The sequence below is a fragment of the Euleptes europaea genome, chromosome 1 (assembly GCF_029931775.1).
Source record: "Euleptes europaea isolate rEulEur1 chromosome 1, rEulEur1.hap1, whole genome shotgun sequence".
In the NCBI taxonomy this organism is placed as follows: Eukaryota; Metazoa; Chordata; class Lepidosauria; order Squamata; family Sphaerodactylidae; genus Euleptes; species Euleptes europaea.
In genome coordinates this window covers 176,376,578-176,395,500 of record NC_079312.1, presented here as the reverse complement: position 1 = coordinate 176,395,500, position 18,923 = coordinate 176,376,578, and the positions used below count along the sequence as shown (strand labels likewise).

Here is an 18,923-nt window from a genome sequence, read left to right as displayed (position 1 = left end):
ACGCCAGAAGCAACTTGACAGCACTTAACACATATACCTTACAGGGCGGCTGTCGCAAAGGTAAAATGGAGGACGACAGAATGATGTTGTAAGCCATTTGGGAGACAAGCGGGGTACAAGTATTTTAAAATGAACAAATTAATAACAAACAAACATTCTCCCATCCCCTCAATACCTTCCTTGCATTCCAGGGCCACACGAGACTCCAAGTTGTCCATCTGCAACTGCAGGCGTTTCAACGTCCGGTCGGCGTCCCGCGTCTTCCGCTTATAGGCCACCAACACCCCGATAATGGCCCCCAGAAGCAAGCTACCTCCGGCGCCTAACCCGACCAGAGCTGGCAGAGGCAGGGCCGCCTCAGGGTAGATGTGTAAGGTCCCAGGGGAGAAGGACAGGCCCCCCACCAAGATCTGCAAGGAGAAGAGCAAGAGATTAACCCTGCTGTAAGACTGCAAGGGCCCTGACCTGGATGGCCCAGGCTAGCCTGATCTCGTCAGATCTCAGAAGCTAAGCAGGGTCAGCCCTGGTTAGTATTTGGATGGGAGACCACCAAGGAATACCAGGGTTGCTGTGCAGAGGAAGGCACTGGCAAACCACCTCTATTAGTCTCTTGCCATGAAAACACCAAAAGGGGTCGCCATAAGTCGGCTGCGACTTGACGGCACTTTTCACACACACACACAAGACTGTAAGGACACCCCTGATGGATGATCCCAAGGGCCCAACGTTCAGTTTCCAACAGTGGCCGGGAAGACTCCTTTGGCAACGCCCCAACCTGGGACAGACAACAACAGTCCTATCCCTGATGTTTGTCTCCAAATGGTAATTGAAGGTACAGTGCCTCTGAGCATGGAGGTTCTACATAATTTAGAAAACCATCAAGCTTGTTTGGGGCTTAATCAGGGGCACTTGTTTTGGAGACACATGAACACATGAAGCTGCCTTACACTGAATCAGACCCTTGGTCCATCAAAGTCAGTATTGTCTACTCAGACTGGCAGCAGCTCTCTAGGTTCTCAGGCAGAGGTCTTTCACATAATCTCCTGCCTGGTCCTTTTAACTGGAGATACTGGGGATTGAATCTGGGACCTTCTGCATGCAAAGCAGAAGCTCTTCCACTGAGCCACAGCCCCTCCCCCTTTCATTCCCACCCTCCAGATGTTTGGGGTGCTTCACTTTACAATGTGGTCCCCCATTGTTGGGAACTGTGCACCCACAGTCAAGTCTAGATTATCTTGCCAAAAAACAAGGACCTGCTTTCCCTCAGGGCGCTTCTCATGTTCCCATTTACAAGCTACAACCCCACAAGAGGGCAAGCCGCCATTGTCTAGATGAGTCCCTCCCCAGAGCACTGGCAATGCTCCCTGGAATGCGCGAACTCATCCTGTCCTCTTGAGCATGTCCTCTATGCCCACACTGCTGGTTAGTAATTCATAAGCTCAGACGAGCTTTCGTATTGGTGAGATGCAATGCCTTAGACTCAGCTGAGACACAAGGGCGATACAGTAAAATTATTGCAGAAGAACAAAAATGCCCCTTTTGTCCGGATCAAATAGACTCCCTAGCCCACATTGTTTTAGCATGTCCACAAAATAATATTGCACGAAATAAAGATAGCACTCCCTGGATAAAACAGCTAAAGGCACTTTCTGAGAAGCGGATACTGCGTTATCTGCTGTCAAACAGGTAGGTCAATTGCGTGAGAGACGCGGCAACTTTTCTCTTTATAGTGTCAAGGAAAAATTAAATTTCATTTCCCCTTTTTACACTGTGAAGTGGTTGACAGTGGCTGTTAAATCTAAGGAAAGGAACTGCCTCTGTATGTTGGACGTACCATGACCGGCTGCTCCCCAGTTTGGCTTGGTGAGTCGCACAGCAGTTGCGTCTCAGAGACCGTGAGGGTGCAGGGCTCCCCACCAATCAGAACCGTGTAGTTGAGCCGCGAGCTGCCCGACGCTGCCGGGATCAGGTTCCTGCCCTGAGAGACACGGGGAAGATACAAGAGAGACAGCGAGAAGTTAAATGTAGGCAGATCGTGAGAGGGAGGGCAGGAAGGGATGAGTCAGTGCTCAGTAGGGCTGTTGAAAAAAAATTTTGGTACAGTTTGGCTTCGGCAAAATTCGGCCCTTTTAAATTCGGGCCGTGCTGAAGTCCAAACTGCCCCGCTTCGGATCCCTGAAATTCGGGCGAGATCCGGAGTTCGGGGGGAAATTCGCCCCCCCCCCCCCGCGGGCCTTCACGGGGCTTCCCTGAAGGCGCGCGGGGTAGTGGTGGTGGAACAGATTTGTGCCTCCCGGCCGGGAGGCACACATCTGTTTAAAGAGCCCCCCGCGCGCCTTCAGGGAAGCCCCCTGAAGGCGCGCAGGGGTGGTGGAACGGGTGTGCGGGGGGAGCCGAACCCAAAATTGCCGAATTTATTCGCTGAACCCCCAAGTCGGCGAATTCGGCTCTACCTGTTTCCCGCCTTTTTTGAATTCGGTTCGTCCCAAACCGGAAACCGCCAAATCGGGGGAAATTCAGCGGTTTTTCGGTTTGGAACGAACCGAATCGACAGCCCTAGTGCTCAGCTCTCGTGGCCCTTTCTTACACGCCCAGGGTAATGCCCATCGCCACTTTGGGGTCAGGAAGGAATTTTCCTCCAGGCCAGACAAAAGGAAACACTGCTTTACGCAGCGAGTGATTCAAATGTCGCCTCTGACTCATGGCAACCCTATGAAACAATGTCCTCTAAAACATCCTATCTTTAACAGCCTTGCTCAGGTCTTGCAAACTGAGGGCCGTGGCTTCCTTTATAGAGTCCACCCATCTCTTGTTGGGTCTTCCTCTTTTCTTGCTGCCTTCCACTTTTCCTAGCATGACTCTGGTCTTCTCATAATGTGACCAAAGTATGATAGCCTCAGCTTAGTCATTTTAGCTTCTAGGGTCAGTTCAGGCTTGATTTCATCTAGAACTCACTGATTTGTTTTTTTGGCAGTCCACGATATCCGTAACACTCTCCTCCAACACCACATTTCAAAGGAATCTACTTTCTTCCTATCAGCTTCATTGTCCAGCTTTCACATCTATACATAGTAATAGGGAATACGATGGCATGAATTAACTTAATCTTCGTTGCCAGTGACACACCCTTGCACTTAAGAACTTTTTCTAGCTCCTTCATGGCTGCCCTTCCCAGTCTCAACCTCCTTCTGATTTCTTGGCTGCAGTCTCCCTTTCAGTTGATGATGGAGCAAAGGAATAGAAAGTCTTCAACACTTTCAATTTCCTCATTGTCAACCTTAGAGTAATTCTCCTGCAGTCATTACTTTTGTCTTCTTGATGTTCAGCTGTAGTCCTGCTTTGGCATTTTCTTTTTTAACTTTCAGCAGTAGTTGTTTTAAGTCTTTGCTATTTTCTGCCAGTAATGTAGTATCATTGGCATATCTCAAATTGTTAATGTTCTTCCCCTCCAATTTTCACTCTACCTTCATCTAAATCTAATCCAGATTTCCTAATTATATGTTCTGCATACAGATTGAAGAGATAGGGAGATAAAATACATCCTTGTTTAACACCTTTGCCCATTGGAAACCATTCTGTTTCTCCATATTCTCTCCTAACCATGGTCTCTTGTCCAGAGTACAGGTTGCGCACCAAAATGATCAGAAGTTGTGGCACACCCATTTCCTTTAAAACCAGCCATAGCTTTTCGTGATCCACACAGTTAAAAGCTTTGCTCTAATCTATGAAACACAAGCTGATTTTCTTCTGAAATTCTCTCGTATGCTCCAGTAACCAATGTAAATTTGCAATATGATCTCTAGTGCCTCTTCCTTTTCTGAATCCAGCTTGAACATCAGGTATTTTTCATTCCATATATGGTAACAGTCTTTGTGTTAGATTTTGAGCATCATGTTACTTGCGTAAGAAATTAATGCGATGGTCCGATAGTTGCTGCAATCTTTGACGTCTCCTTTTTTGGGAATTGGAATGTAAATTGATCGTTTCCAGTCTGTGGACCATTGTCTTGTTTTCACTCATTAACATATATGCTTTTAAAAGAAACACTGCTCCACATCTTGGATACTGTGCAACGAGAATGAACGAAGTATAAAGAGGATGAACAAAACTGGGTGTGTCACTGTGACGATGCAGGTATGGGAAATTGCATTGGCCTGCCACCAGTGAAAAGGTGTAACATAGGCTTCTGAGAAGGTATCTGCTCCGACATTTCTCTTATAAAGTCCTAAACATACTCTGTACTTTAAAAAAAAAAATGTACAAAAGTAAATCCAGCTTTGTACCAACAAAACTGTACCATGCGTTCACTATAAATAAGCTGGGAACCTTCAACGAATCATAAAAGGGGGATAATTTGGAAATTGCCCCACTCTTCCCTCAGAGTTTGCAACCAGCAGATTGGCTAATGATGACAAGAAAGCCATCTCGAAACTGATTTACAAAGAATCCAAACTGTCTTAGATTCACTGAAAGACAAGAAGGGAAGATATCTGATTCTGTTAATCCAAGGTGCCAACGGTAGAATCGCAAATGTGTATGCGCCAAATAATGCAAAAGAAAAGTTCTTTATCGAATTCTTTAGTAAACTCCAAGACTTCCATCAAGGGGAAATTATTGTTGTTGGTGATATGAATGGAGTCATGGATAGTAAGCAAGACAAATCGGGCAGAGTCAAAGGCAGTAACCTTCCAATGATTATTTTCCAATTTTTGAAGGACTGGAGTTTGTTAGATGCTTTAAAAAAAAAAGCACTCTAAAACACCTGCAGCCAGCCATAAAGCAGGCTCCAAGAAGTATCCCAGAATGAAATCCCGATCTTGATTTGGAGTGGACAGTCACATCCCTGACTTTGGAAAGTTTATTACAGCTACACTTGAAACACCCCTGACCCAAACGGCTCCAGTACCTTGAGGACCACGTGGGATCCGGGTTTAATCTCCAGGATGCCGCTGGGACCGAATGGCTCGAAACTGGGATCGGGGTAGTAGGTGAAGGCCGAGCGGTTCAGAGTACGGACAGCGGCCACGTCGTCCAAGAAGAAGCCGAACTCGTCAGGGTTGGCACCCGCAAGGGGCAAGGCCTGCTCCCCTGGCACAATGCCCGGCGCCTTGCACAGCATCACGGAGTCGTTCAGCACCTGGCAACTCTGTTGGGAGGGAAAGATATTTTATTATTTATTTCACTCATTTTACATCCGCCCTTCCCCAGTCAAGTCAGAAAAGGGTGGCTAACAATATATAAATCCAGGAAATATCAGACTTGCAACAATCTACAATTTGCAATATGGCCTACAATTTGAAAATCATAAAAGCCAGCGTGGTGTAGTGGTTAGGAGCGGTGGACTAATCTGGAGAACCGGGTTTGATTCCCCATTCCTCCACATGAGTGGCAGGCTCTAATCTGGTGAACGGGGTTGGTTTCCCCACTCCTCCACATGAAGCCTGCTGGGTGACCTGGGCTAGTCACAGTTCTCTCCAAACTCTCTCAGCCCCACCTACCTCACAAGTTGTCTGTTGTGGGGAGAGGAAGGGAAGGCGATTGTAAACTGGTTTGAGATTCTTTAAAGGTAGAGAAAATCGGGTTATAAAAACCAACTCTTCTTCTTCTACCAATCAAGTAAAATTTATATCCCATTCTATGATTTTATGGCGCCCTAAAAATATGTCCTAAATACCCCACCACCTAAAAGACAAATAATTCCACATGGTGGCAAGACAAGATGGCATAGGCAATTCCCTAGGACGGGCCGTGGCTCAGTGGCAGAGCATCTGCTTGGCATGCAGAAAGTCCCAGGTTCAATCCCCGGCATCCCCAGTTAAAGGGGCTAGGCGAGCAGGTGATGGGAAAGACTTCTGCCTGAGACTCTGGAGAGCCGCTGCCAGTCTGAGTAGACAATACTGACTTTGATGGACCAAGGGTCTGATTCAGTAGAAGGAAGGGTCATATATTCATGTGTTGGGGAGGGGCTGTGGCTCAGTGGTAGAGCATCTGCTTGGCATGCAGAAGGTCCCAGGTTCAGTCCCCAGCACCTCCAGTTAAAGGGACTAGGCAAGTAGGTGATGGGAAGGACCTCTGCCTGAGACCCTGGAGAGCCACTGCCGGTCAGAGTAGACAATAATGACTTTGACGGACCAAGGGTCTGATTCAGTATAAGGGAGCTTCATGCATTCATATGTTCAATCAACTAAGATTTCTTTCACCAAGTGGCAGCTTTTCTTAACAGAGAGCGGGGGGATGTTGGCGGAAAGAGCCCCAATGGGGCAGGGTGACAACTTTGGCTTTTCAGCACTTCGTGTCCATTTTTGGCTACAGCTCCTCCTTCCTCCTCCCCTGCAGAGATACAATGCACCTTCAATTCCCACTCATTAGACCCGCCACTCTCCATGGGAAACTCACATTGATTGTTTCAATCCCCCCATAGGATGCTCGAACCCGCGGCTCCTGGATTGTCTGTAGGTGAGCCCCACTCACTGTGAGACTGGTACTGCCGCTGTATGGAGAGGAGAAAGGGACAAAAATCCAGGAACACGACTATGTTTAACAATAATGTTGATATTGGGCGGTAGATTAATTTGAACGTGAACAATAGCTATTGATAGAGAAAGTAATAATAATGAAGGGTAGACTATACAGGTGGTTTATCAGAAGTCTAAATTAGCAATGTGTAATTTGATCAACTTTAAACGTAAACAGTGACAAAATAATAATCAAAGATTTATTAAATAGTTATGTCATGCGTAGTCAAGAATGACAGCCTTCGATTTAAAGTATACAGATCTTCTATAATGTACTCTTTTAACAATGATATATTATAGCCCAGATGTTGTTAAGGCTACAAATATATGGCTCCCTTTAGAAGGCATGATATGTATGGGTTTGTATGTATGAATTTTCTTTTTCTTTCATTAAAAATTTATGCGGGGAAATCCATGAACATGGGGGTAACGATCTGCAGGGAGAAAACTTTGCCAGAGAAGAAACATCTCTGGCTTTGTGCACGCCACATCAAGTCTGTCTGCCTTTGTCTCATGGTGGCAGCTACCAGGTGAGTTCCCATGACAAAAACATCCAGGGACACAGCTGAACACGGAAGATAAAAGGGGTCCTTTGCAAAGAAGTTGAGGAAGAAGTTGGAAATGTGGCACTTCCTGCATTTCACAGCTGCAGTTTACAAGCATTTGTACTTCATCTTAGCACTACAGGTATCCAGGTGGAGCTGAAATATCCTCACCCTTCTGTTGTTATCATGAGTCAATCCTGTGCATCTGCGTGAGCACGCATTATGCAAAATACGTATACACATCCTTCTATATCTCTTCCCATCTGTCTCCATGCTCTTTAACTTGCAACATGTTACACAGGACTATCTACTAATGATTTCTAATTATAGTATATTTGTCTGTGGAAGAGAGGGAAGTATGTATGTATATAGCACATGCATCAACAAAGGGAACAGAGGGAAGTAATCTAAGCTGTAAAAAAGAGAAGGATCACCGATGGCCAAGAGTTAGAAACCAGTTCATTTGCTCATTTAAAATGTTTATAGATCCCCCTTTCTCCCAAGCATTTCAGGACCCAAGTTGAGTAAAAACAATATTTTAAAATATAGAAAAACAACAGATAAACAAGACATTAAAAACCAATCTAAAAAACACCTTGGGTTGTTGGGTTGTCCTACCAGCCTCTCCACTGGGGACAGAAGGAGCAATGTCCCCTTTGAGCTCCACAGATCTCATGCTGGGGATCAACAAGAGACATGGACAAAAAAATCACAGGATCAGGGCTGGAGCGAGAAGGGGAATCAGGTGAGATCAAGCAGAAATAGTGGCAGGATCCAGCCCTTTACGCCCCACTAGCAAGATAGTCCACAGGCCTGCCTTCTTAAATGGCTAGTTAGGATGGACAGCAGATTTTAATTGCTGTTTAGGGGCAGAGGGGTGGAATTAGCTTCAGGGTCTTTGTCAACAAACACCAAGAGTGGGGGAGAGGAGCCGTCATGACACACCCACGCAGCCAGACCATCCGGTGGGAACGACAGATGCTCTGCATGGAAGCATCATAACGGGGTTACCTTGAAACCACAGGGCAATGACAGGCCTGTTCCTTACTTGGCAATGCTCCAGGCAGGCTCTACCACCGTGATGACCGGGTCGGGGCTGTAGCGGAAGAAGACAGTGCTGTTGCCGCTGATGTTAGCCAGGTCGATGCGAAGGCTAATGTTGGTGGGGCCCGGGCCCACCGCTGAGGGGGGAGACAGGCAGACAATCTCCCCTGCGCTGCGTCTTGGGAAGAACAAGGGTGGGTGGAGCAGGAAGGAAGGAGAGTTAAAATCACTGTCCTGAAAAGGGCAGTGCATAATTTCACCCCCAAAATGACATAATCTCCCTGCCAAAGACCTCCCCACCCACCCCCTCTACTCCAGGGGTCCCCAACGTGGTTCCCGTGGGCACCACGGCACCCACTGACATCTTTTCTGGTGCCCACTAAGTGTTTTTAGGAAGTGGGTGGGGCCAGGTAGGGCTTTTGTCCAGCAAGGCTTCTGATTGGCTGTGCAGATTTTTAAAAAAAATGTTGCTTTGGCAGCAGCTGCCACCACCTTGTGAGGTAGGTGGGGCTCAGAGAGTTGGGAGAGAACTGTGACTGGCCAAGATCACCCAGCTGGCTTCGTGCGGAGGAGTGGGAAAACCAACCCAGTTCACCAGATTAGCATCCGCTGCTCATGAGGAGGAGTGGGGAATAGAACCCAGTTCTCCATGTTAGAGTCCACCGCTCTTAACCACTATACCACACTGATGTAGGTGATGTAGAAGACCCCTGCCTGAGACCCTGGAGAGCCGCTGACAGTCTGGGTAGACAATACTGACCTTGATTGACCAAGGGCCTGATTCAGTACAAGGCAGCTTCATGTAGATTCATGTATGAAGCACTGTTTTAGAGGAGGGGCCATGGTTCAGTGGTCGAGCATCTGCTCGGCATGCAGAAGGTCCCAGGTTCAATCCCCGGCATCTCCAGTTAAAAGATCTGGCAGTAGGTGATGTGAAAGACCCCTGCCTGAGACCCTGCAGGGCCGCTGCCAGTCTGAGTAGACAATGCTGACCTTGATGGACCGATGGTCTGACTCAGTATAAGGCAGCTTCATACATAATATATAAAAAGTAACACCAACTGCTTTCTTGCAATTTAATCTTGTGGGTGCACCTTTGCTGTCTGGACCCTTGTGCTTTTCTTCTCACCCCACCAGTCATCAAAATCAGAATGCAGGCCCTAAAAGTACCTGACCAGCCGACACGGAGCTCCCCGGATCGCGACACTGACGTTGCTCCCGGCATCCAGGTGGGTTCCTAGGAGGGTGATTCTTGTCCCACCCGAGGCAGGGCCTCGCTCTGGATCCACCCCATGAAAACTGGGGTTCTGCAGGGGGGAACAGGAAGAAATCGATAACGGATCACCTCCTAAGGCACACCGTTCAAGCAGATGCGTCACACTTTCACTCTCCCAGAAGTGGACTAACTAATGTTGGAGGGGGAGGGTAGACCCCAAAGACTTTTCTCCTCCCCAAACCCACTCAAATGCCCTCTGGTAATTGCTGTAAATATTTTAAGTATGTTTCATATCAAGAGCCCCGTGGCGCAGAGTGGTAAGCTGCAGCACCGCAGTCAAAAGCTCTGCTCACGACCTGAGTTCGATCCCGTCAGAAGTCAGTTTCAGGTAGCCGGCTCTAGGTTGACTCCGCCTTCCATCCTTCCGAGGTCGGTCAAATGAGTACCCAGCTTGCTGGGGGTAAAGGGAAAATGACTGGGGAAGGCACTGGCAAACCACCCCATAAAACAAAAGTCTGCCTAGGAAATGTCGGGATGTGACATCACCCCATGGGTCAGTAGTGACCTGGTGCTTGCACAGGGGACTACCTTTACCTTTAGATCGAATCAATCCTCAATTCTCCCTACAAACTAAAATGACTAAACTGAGGCTGCCGTACTTTGGTCACATTATGAGAAGACAAGAGTCACTGAAAATGACAGTTATGCTGGGAAATGCGGAAGGCAGCAGGAAAAGAGGAAGACCCAACAAGAGATGGGTGGACTCTATAAAGGAAGCCACGGCCCTCAATTTGCAAGACCAGAGGAAGGCTGTTAAAGATGGGACATTTTGGAGGACATTAATTCAGAGGGTTGCCGTTAAGTCAGAAGCAACTTGACGGCACTTCATACACACACACACACACACAATATGAAATCCACCCAGAGCTCAAATCACCACAAAAGAGAAGGGTGCCTCCGACTGGGTCCGGTAATCAGCACTGCAGTCACCCACGCAGAGTTCCACGGGACCAGGGGGAGGGTCGGGCAACAGTGACGGCTCCAATTCACACACCAGCCTGTGGGGAGGGAGAGGAGAAGAAGAAGGAAGGAGAAGAAGAAGGACGAAGAAGAAGGAAGAGGAAGAAAGAAGAGGAAGAAGGAAGAGGAAGAAGGAAGAGGAAGGAGAAGGAAGAAGAAAAAAGAAGGAAGAAGGAAGAAGAGGAAGGAGGAAGAAGAAGAAAGAAGGAAGGAAGAAAGAAGAAGAGTTGGTTTTTATATGCTGACTTGCTCTACCACTTAAGGGAGAATCAAACCTTCCCTTCCCCTCCCCACAACTGACACCCTGTGAGGTAGGTGAGGCTGAGCGAGCTCTAAGAGAGCTGTGATTTGCCCAAGGTCGCCCAGCTGGCTTCATGTGTAGGAGTGGGGAAACCAACCTGGTTCACGAGATTAGCCTCCGCAGCTCATGTGCAGGAGTGGGGGAATCCAACCCGGTTCTCCAGATCAGACTCCACCACTCCAAACCACCGCTCTTAACCCCTCACCATGCTGGCCACCCCTCCCACCCCACGGCTCTTCACGCCTGTTCCCAACAACACCCTCCGTCCCACGTTTCCTTGTCTCAGATGAGGCAGTTCACCGCATCTCCCCAAGGATGACCCTCAGGTGGGCCACGGTTCAGTTTCACCATGCCCCCCCCCCACAATGTCATCTTCCTGCTCCAGACTGGACAAATCTGCGACCAGATTGATGCACGGCAGCTCCTTTGGAAGCACTGCTGGCCATGGCAACCTTTGGACATGGCCATTGCCCCTGTTTTGGGTTGCTTCCTTCTTGTGGGTCTGTGTCCTTGCAGGGTCAGGAGCATCATCCTGTTCCAGAGACGCAGCTGAGTTAGCCTGCCGCAACCGGAATAACGAAAGAGTCCTTGTGGCACGTTGGAAGACGTTTGTTTGGTTTGGTTTGGTGTTCCCTCAGTGATCCCTTCTTCCTAACTGATATTTTAATTGCTGTTTTTATGTCTCATACATATTTAACTGTGGTTAATTGTTTCAATGATGGTCGTTTATGCATGGGAGTTTCACCTGAGGTTCGTTGCTGCCTGGACCCACACTTTCCCGTTGGGAATCTCTGCACCAGCCATCTCTAAGCTCAAACCAAGTCCCCGCCCCTTGAAATGCTGCTTTGTAACTGGCTTACTTTGTAGTGCTTACTGTGAGAGAAAATCCACCCCCCAGACCCAATTGCCAAATAAAAAAGCATTTTTAAGAAGAAAAAACAAAAAATGGAGCAATGTGAAAGGGGTGGGTGGAGAAATCCAAGCCTTGGTTTTAGAAAGCCTTTATTCTGCTCAGAAAGAGCTCCCAGGAAGCATTTGAATTCCCGCCTCTTTACATGCTGCTTTGTGATTGGCTGTGGGAGAAACCAAGCTTGCATGTCCTGCGATTTGCCTTATGCATGGAGATTTCACCCGGGCTGAGATGGAAGGAGAGGGAAGAATCGGGTTAACAGAGGAACGGGAAGTCCCGGGATTTGTGAGGGCCGGCAGCGAGGTCATCTCTAATGGAGGGAAAACTCATGCAGAACTCCAAGGAACAACTGAGATAGACCAGGGGCGAATGTGAGTGAAAGTATCCACGCATAAATGACTGATGTGTTATTTTTTTGGGGGGGGCGGCTGATTTTAATGGTCTTAAAGGGCGACTTTATCACATACATTTTAAATTGGTAGCTGCCTCGGTGGCCCTTGTAAGGGCAGAAAGGTGGGATACACACTTTTGCAAATCATATACACAAACTGTATACAACACTCTTTCTAGAAATTTCTGCTTCTTCCTTTGCTCCCGATTCCGTCACTCCCTCGACCGCTCCCCACGGCACCACCGTCCCGCTTCTTGGCCTGCCCCTGCCCCCCGCCCAGCCTGCACCCACCTCTCGGCACTGACATATTCAGCAGGAAGGGAACTACAGCGCACGCCAGCCACGCGCACCCCCACCTCGTGGAAATGAAGCCCCAGGTTCTCGCCCCAAATTGTCACCCGTGTGCCCCCTTCCTTGGGGCCAGTCAGTGGTGACACCTGCAGAAAGAAGAGGGAGGGAGGGAGAAAGAAGAAGAAATGGCATTTGTGTGAAGTGTAAGGACCCACACTGAGAAAGCACCATGTGCACATGGGATCCCGTTTTGATATGTCCAGATCCCCAGGAGGTGGGCTGTACACCCACAGGCTACTATGGGAACATGATGCACATCTTTGAGGTGGGAGAAGTGGATGTGGGACAGATACAATCCCATACTCCCCAACATGTAAGCTTGCCCTTAATATGCAATGCCCATCTAGAGTTCCAGTACGGAAATGCAAATGTGCCCCGTTTGCAGCCATATCTGCAGGGACGTAAGTGGCCAGGTGGAGATGCTGCCTTGGGATTTTCTTGCATACAGAAAAAAATACGTCTATGACACTGAATGTGACAAATCATGCACCATCATGTGGGGTTTTTTTTGAGTTTTATTGTTTGGTTTTATTAATGACTATATTTAAGAAGGATGTTGACAAGTTGGAGCGTGTCCAGAATGGTCAAAGGTCTGGAATCCATGCCCTATGAGGAGAGACTTAGGGAGTTGGGTTTGTTTAGTCTGGAGAAGAGAAGGTTGAGGGGAGACATGATAGCCATGTTTAAATATTTGAAGGGATGTCATGTTGATGAGGGAACTAGCTTGTTCTCTGTTGTTCCGGAGACTAGGACACGGAGTAATGGATTTAAACTAATAGAAAAGCGATTCCACCTAAATGTTAAGAAGAACTTTCTGACGGTGAGGGCTGTTCGACGGTGGAATGTGCTGCCTTGGAGGTTGGTGGAGTCCCCGTCTTTGGAGGTCTTTAATAAGAGGCTGGATGGCCATCTGTCAGGAGTGCTTTGATTGTGGGATCCTGCATGGCGGAGGGAGGGTTGGGGTCACTGGGGGTGTGTGGGGGAGGTAGTTGTTAATTTCCTGCATTGTGCAGGGGGTTGGACTAGATGACCCTGGTGGTCTCTCCCAACTCTATTATTCTATTATATGTATTGAATGTTTTTGTGCTTTTAAATGATGTTACCCGCCCTGAGCCAGTTTGCTGGGGAGGGCGGGTTATAAGTCTGAAAAAAATAAAATGAATAAAATAAACCAATAAAATTATATAATTTCAAAAAGGTGATTTATAAAGGATAAAATTGTGGAACCTTGTTGCATAGTTTGGACATCATTATTTTGATATTAAAGTATATGAGGATTTGAATATTGTGCATTGTATGGACATAAGTAGTTTGAATATTATGTTATATGTGGAATTATAAATCGCCTTTTTGAAATTATATAATTTGTTACATTCAGTGGCATAGTGATATTTTTTTCTGTTTACATGTGCTTTTGGTACCACTCCCCTTTTGGGATCTTCTTGGGCAGGGCTTTTCTCTGGGGTAGGATCTTCCCCTCTACTCCAGAAGAAGAAGAGTTGGTTTTTATATGCCGACTTTCTCTACCACTTAAAGGAGACTCAAACCAGCTGACAATCACCTTCCCTCCCCCTCCCCACAACAGACACCCTGTGAGGTAGGTGGGGCTGAGAGAGCTCTAAGAGAACTGTAACTTGCCCAAGGTCGCCCAGCTGGCTTAGTGTGGAGGAGCGGGGAAACAAATCCAGTTCACCAGATTAGCCTCCGCTGCTCATGTGGAGGAGTGGGTTATCAAACCCCGGGTCTCCAGATCAGACTCCATCGCTCCAAACCACCGCTCTTAACCACTACACCACGCTGGCTCTCCAGAGATGGAAAGACCAGGAAGCAACTGTACAGAGTGAGAAACGGGCTGGCCAGGGTTTTTCTTACCTGGGTGATGCGGGGGTGGGCACAGCGGGCCCCCCTTCGGCCAGGCGGCACCCAATTCTGCCGGGGAGCAGGGCAGTGAGGGCGCAGGAGGCAGCGACGCTCAGGGACGCACCAGCCACACTCGTAACGGGGGTCGGACTTGAGGCAGAGCCCGCAGCTAGAACGCTGGGCTGAACATTTGTACAGGAGAGCTGGGGAGAGGGAAGGAGCAGGCTTGGTGATAAAAACATTAGGACCCACACACCCCGCCAACGCCTTTCCTGGTGCTAGCCAAGTGTTTCAGGACCTACATTTTGGGGACCCTGAAGCTTGAACTGTTATGGGAGCCCCTTCGCAACCAGCCACGAGGTCTGGTTAACCGCTATTATCTTCTTCAGTGGGCTTGTTCTATGGCAGATGTATTGGTTCCTTCTCTGATAGAGAGGTAGAAGGTCACCAGAGGGGGCTCGTTAGGATAAAGAGGTGAAAATCTGATTTTGGGGGTTAAAATGCACAAGCGAGACGAGTGCAGCCTGAATCGAGAATTCGGATGTCTTTTTTATGGTTCCGATTGGCTCTAGCCTAAGGGCTGAGTTATAGAACTATTAAGTCGTGCGCCAACGAAGGATTCGAGGATCCTGCTGCCAAAATGTAGGCAATGAGTAGATTCTGGCGAGTTCAGCAAGCCCATACAGCTGGGGGTTCAGGCGCTGCAAGCTCCCCGAGGACATTTTGAAATCTGACCAATTACAGGGACATTTTGAGGCCATATGAAGCGGGTTTATTAGAGCATCTTGTAAGGTCAGTATTAAGTACTTCAACCCATTGGCTCATGATTCTGTCACTAAAATAGCCTTATTTTAATAAACACTTAAAAAAAAACTCCATCTATTTTACTGAAAAATTCACTCATTTAAAAAAAAATTGCTTCAAGGCCCCTCTGGGATTAGTCCCCACCTGTAAGGGACCTGGATTGTCTGGCTGGTCCAATCTCATTAGATCTCAGAAGGGAAGCAAAGTTGGCCTCGGTTAGTATTTGGTTGGGAGACGGCCAAGGAATACTAGCATCGCTATGCAGAGGCAGGCAACGGCAAACCACCTCTGTTTGTTTCTGCCCTGACTAGGATGGCTCAGGCTAACCCGATCTCGTCAGATCTTGGAAGATAAGCTGGGCTTAGGCCGTGGTTAGTATCTGGGAGACCACTAAGGAAGTCTGGGGTTGCTATGTGGAGGCAGGCAACGGCAAACCAGGGAACGTCTCTTGCCTCGAAAAACCCACGAGGGGTCACTATAAGTCGGCTGCAACTGGATGGCGCTTCCCACTCCCACCACCCCTCATGCAGAAAACTGATCTTCCGTAATCCCCACGGCAAAAGAAAGACAGAATCAGAAATCGAGTGTAAGGCTCCTCCTTATCACAGATGGGCAGGAGAAACCTAAGGGTGGTACCTTTGAACCCGGGCGGCTTGTCGATGGCAAAGTCTCCGTCCCAAATGACATCGAAGTCCAGCGGCAGCTCCCCCACTTGCTCTCCCTCGTACCAATACTGAGGAAAGAGATGGGTCACCGGTTAGGAAAAGGCAGAGTAGGAATACCCTTCTATGGACAGAATGGCCAAGCACTTGAAAACCACCCACTCAACAGTCATTAGCTACGTCTGCCAACGACCCCTCACCTCGGATCTCCCCCCTTCCGCTACCGATCCAGGGCTGCACAGTGGTGAGACCGTGGGACTCGGATCTGCGAGACCCAAGTTCAAATCCTAACCTGCCTAACAGGGCTGTTGTGAGAGTAAAAGGGGGACGGGACAACCTCATAAGGACACAAGAAAGGCCATGCCGGATCAGGCCAAGGCCCATCAGGTCCAGCAGCCTCTTCACACAGTGGCCAACCAGGTGCCTCTAGGAAGCCTGAAGCACCTGAAGCACCATCCTGTCAAGACACCTGAAGCACCATCCTGTCTGCATTCGACAGCACCTAATATAATAGGCATGCTCCCCTGAGACTAGAGAGGATAGGTATGCATCAGGACTAGTATCCATTTTGACTAGTAGCCATGAATAGCCCCCTCCTCCATGAACATGTCCACTCCCCCCTTAAACCCTTCCAAGTTGGCAGCCACCCCCACATCCTGGGGCAGGGGGTTCCACAATTTCACTATGCGTTGTGTGAAGAAAATACTTCCTCGCATGCTTCCCAGAGCACCTGGAAGGAAAGGCAGGCTAAAAATGTACTAGGTAGATATAAACACCACGGTAGTGGCTCGCTCCAACCTAAGTATTAACGAGAGCTCCTCCAGATCGTAGATGAAAAGGAAACATATGCTAATTTATTCAACTCAGAACGGCTTGAGAGTTTACAAACTCCTTCGTAGTTGCCCCTTCTTTTATATCTGAAGTGGTTCCTGGGCTCTCAGCATGCCAGGTGGCCTCCAAAGGGATACACAGACTATTGCCATGGAAAAGGCACATACGTCTCCATGAATCTCATTATATATTGTACAGCATGGTGTGGTGGTTAAGAGCGGTGGACGCTAATCTGGGGAACCGGGTTCTATTCCCCACTCCTCCACATGAAGCCCTGGGGCCAGTCACAGTTCTCTCCGAACTCTCTCAGCCCCACCTGCCTCACAGTCTGTTGTGCGGGAAGGAGGAAGAGGAGGAGGAGGAGGAGGAGAGTTGGTTTTTATACGCCGACTTTCTCTACCACTTAAGGAAGAATCAAACTGGCCTTCCCCTCCCCACAACTGACACCCAGTGAGGTAGGTGGGGCTGAGAGAGCTGTGACTAGCCCAAGGTCACCCAGCTGGCTTCATGTGTAGGAGTGGGGAAACAAATCCAGTTCACCAGATTAGCCTCTGCCACTCATGCGGAGGAGTGGGGAATCAAACCCGGTTCTCCAGATCAGAATCCACCGCTCCAAACCACCGCTGTTAACCACTATACCACGCTGGCTCTCAGGAAGGGAAGGAGATTGTTAAGCCACTTCGAGACTCTTAAAGGTAGAGAAAAGTGGGGTATAAAAACCTACTCTTCTTCTTATTTATCTTACACACACACACATAAATAGCTGTTGGGAGGTGAGAGGAAGGGGAAAGTCCAGTTCTTTCCTAACCAGTCTCTATGCCCCTCCACTTCTTTCCCAATCGATTCCTGAGGCTGCCACGTGGTGACTGAGTAGCGGGGAAAGGCGTAGGGTTGCCAACCTCAAGGGGAGGCCTGGCGTTCTCCTGGAATTACAGCTGATCTCCAGATGTCAGAAATCAGCTCCCTTGGAGGAAAGGGCAGCTTTGGAGGGCTCATTCTACAGCGTGTCCCAGCTTTCTCCCCTCTATAAATCCCACCGTCTCCAGGCACTTTCCCCAAATCTCCAGGAATTTCCCAAACCGGATTTGTCAACCTTAGGAAAATGGGAGCCCTGCACCCTTCGCCCAGTTTGTGCAATTGTAGAAAGTGCAAGTCACAAGAACACATGAAGCTGCCTTAAACTGAATCAGAGTATTGTCTACTCAGACCGGCAGCGGCTCTCCAGGGTCTCAGGCAGGGGTCTTTTGCATCACCTACTTGCCTGGGTTCTTTAACTGGAGATGCCAGGGACTGAACCTGGGACCTTCTGCATGCCAAGCAGAGGCTCTGCCACTGAGCCACAGCCTCTCTCCATGGCTCTCCAGGGTCTCAGGCAGGGGTCTTTCACATCACCAACTTGCCTAGTCCCTTGAACTGGAGATGCCGGGGACTGAACCTGGGACCTTCTGCATGCCAAGCAGAGGCTCTGCCACTGAGCCACAGCCTCTCTCCATGGCTCTAGGCAGGGGTCTTTCACATCACCTACTTGCCTAGTCCCTTTAACTGGAGATGCCAGGGATCGAACCTGGGACCTTCTGCATGCCAAGCAGAGGCTCTGCCACTGAGCCATGCTTCCCCGAATACCCATTAAGCTGCCTTCTAATGACTCAGACCCTTGGTCCATCAAAGTCAGTATTGTCTACTGAGACCGACAGTGGCTCTCCGGGGTCTCAGACAGAAGTCTTTCACATCACCTACTTGCCTAGTCCCTTTAACTGGAGATGCTGGGGACTGAACCAGGGACCTTCTGCATGCCGAGCAGATGCTCAAACAATGAGCCACAGTCCCTCCCCCTAAACTTCTCCTATATCCACCTACTCATACACTCATGTCATCTTCGGAGGCCTTGATTTGGTTGCCCCCATCATCTGAGGCTAGACGAAAGACCCGAGGAAGGGCTTTCTCCATCATGGCACCAAAACTTTGGAACTCCCTCCCCAGGGAGATTTGCCAGTCTCCCTCTATTGGTGTCTTTCGCCAGCAGGCGAAGACTTTCTTTGCTTCGTCTGGCATACCCTCAATAACAGTGACCGGCCCTCCTTCCTGGTCCCAGTGTTGTTTATGTGTTTTTAATTGAATCTGCTTTATAATTTGAAACGTATTTTTAATTGCCCGAGTGTTTTAATGATTTTTACGTCTGCCGCCTCGGGGGCCCTTATCGGGCGGGAAAGCGGCGCGAGAATGTTTTAAGTAACGAAAGAAATATAAATAAACTCCCCGCTTCCCTAGGGGCCGCCCTGCTGGGACCATTCGTCGCCTTTTGGGAGGATGCATTCTTTGCTGCGTCTCCTTCTGAATTTGTAATCTGCCTTCCCCTGGGCCGCGACCGCAAGATCCCTGTTCTGCCAAACCAACCATCTGTGTTGCATGCTACTTTCATTTCAGGGAATGCAAACAGCGGGGCTTTTCTTGACTTAAGGGCGCTCGCTTTGAT

At 48.6% G+C, this 18,923-nt stretch overlaps 1 protein-coding gene across 1 annotated transcript in view; it reads right to left on the bottom strand.

The window, feature by feature from the left end:
- LOC130478067 (plexin-A3-like) overlaps positions 1 to 18,923 on the bottom strand; it is a 65,187-nt gene that overhangs the window by 25,104 nt on the left and 21,160 nt on the right. Inside the window, exons 5-14 of the mRNA XM_056850191.1 lie at positions 15,594 to 15,690; positions 14,166 to 14,356; positions 12,234 to 12,379; positions 10,258 to 10,378; positions 9,275 to 9,411; positions 8,109 to 8,282; positions 6,397 to 6,490; positions 4,907 to 5,146; positions 1,835 to 1,978; positions 176 to 410 (exon numbers count right to left, since the gene is read on the bottom strand). Of these exons, the coding sequence (XP_056706169.1) occupies positions 176 to 410; positions 1,835 to 1,978; positions 4,907 to 5,146; positions 6,397 to 6,490; positions 8,109 to 8,282; positions 9,275 to 9,411; positions 10,258 to 10,378; positions 12,234 to 12,379; positions 14,166 to 14,356; positions 15,594 to 15,690 (1,579 nt within the window). The remainder of the gene's footprint in view (positions 1 to 175; positions 411 to 1,834; positions 1,979 to 4,906; positions 5,147 to 6,396; positions 6,491 to 8,108; positions 8,283 to 9,274; positions 9,412 to 10,257; positions 10,379 to 12,233; positions 12,380 to 14,165; positions 14,357 to 15,593; positions 15,691 to 18,923) is intronic.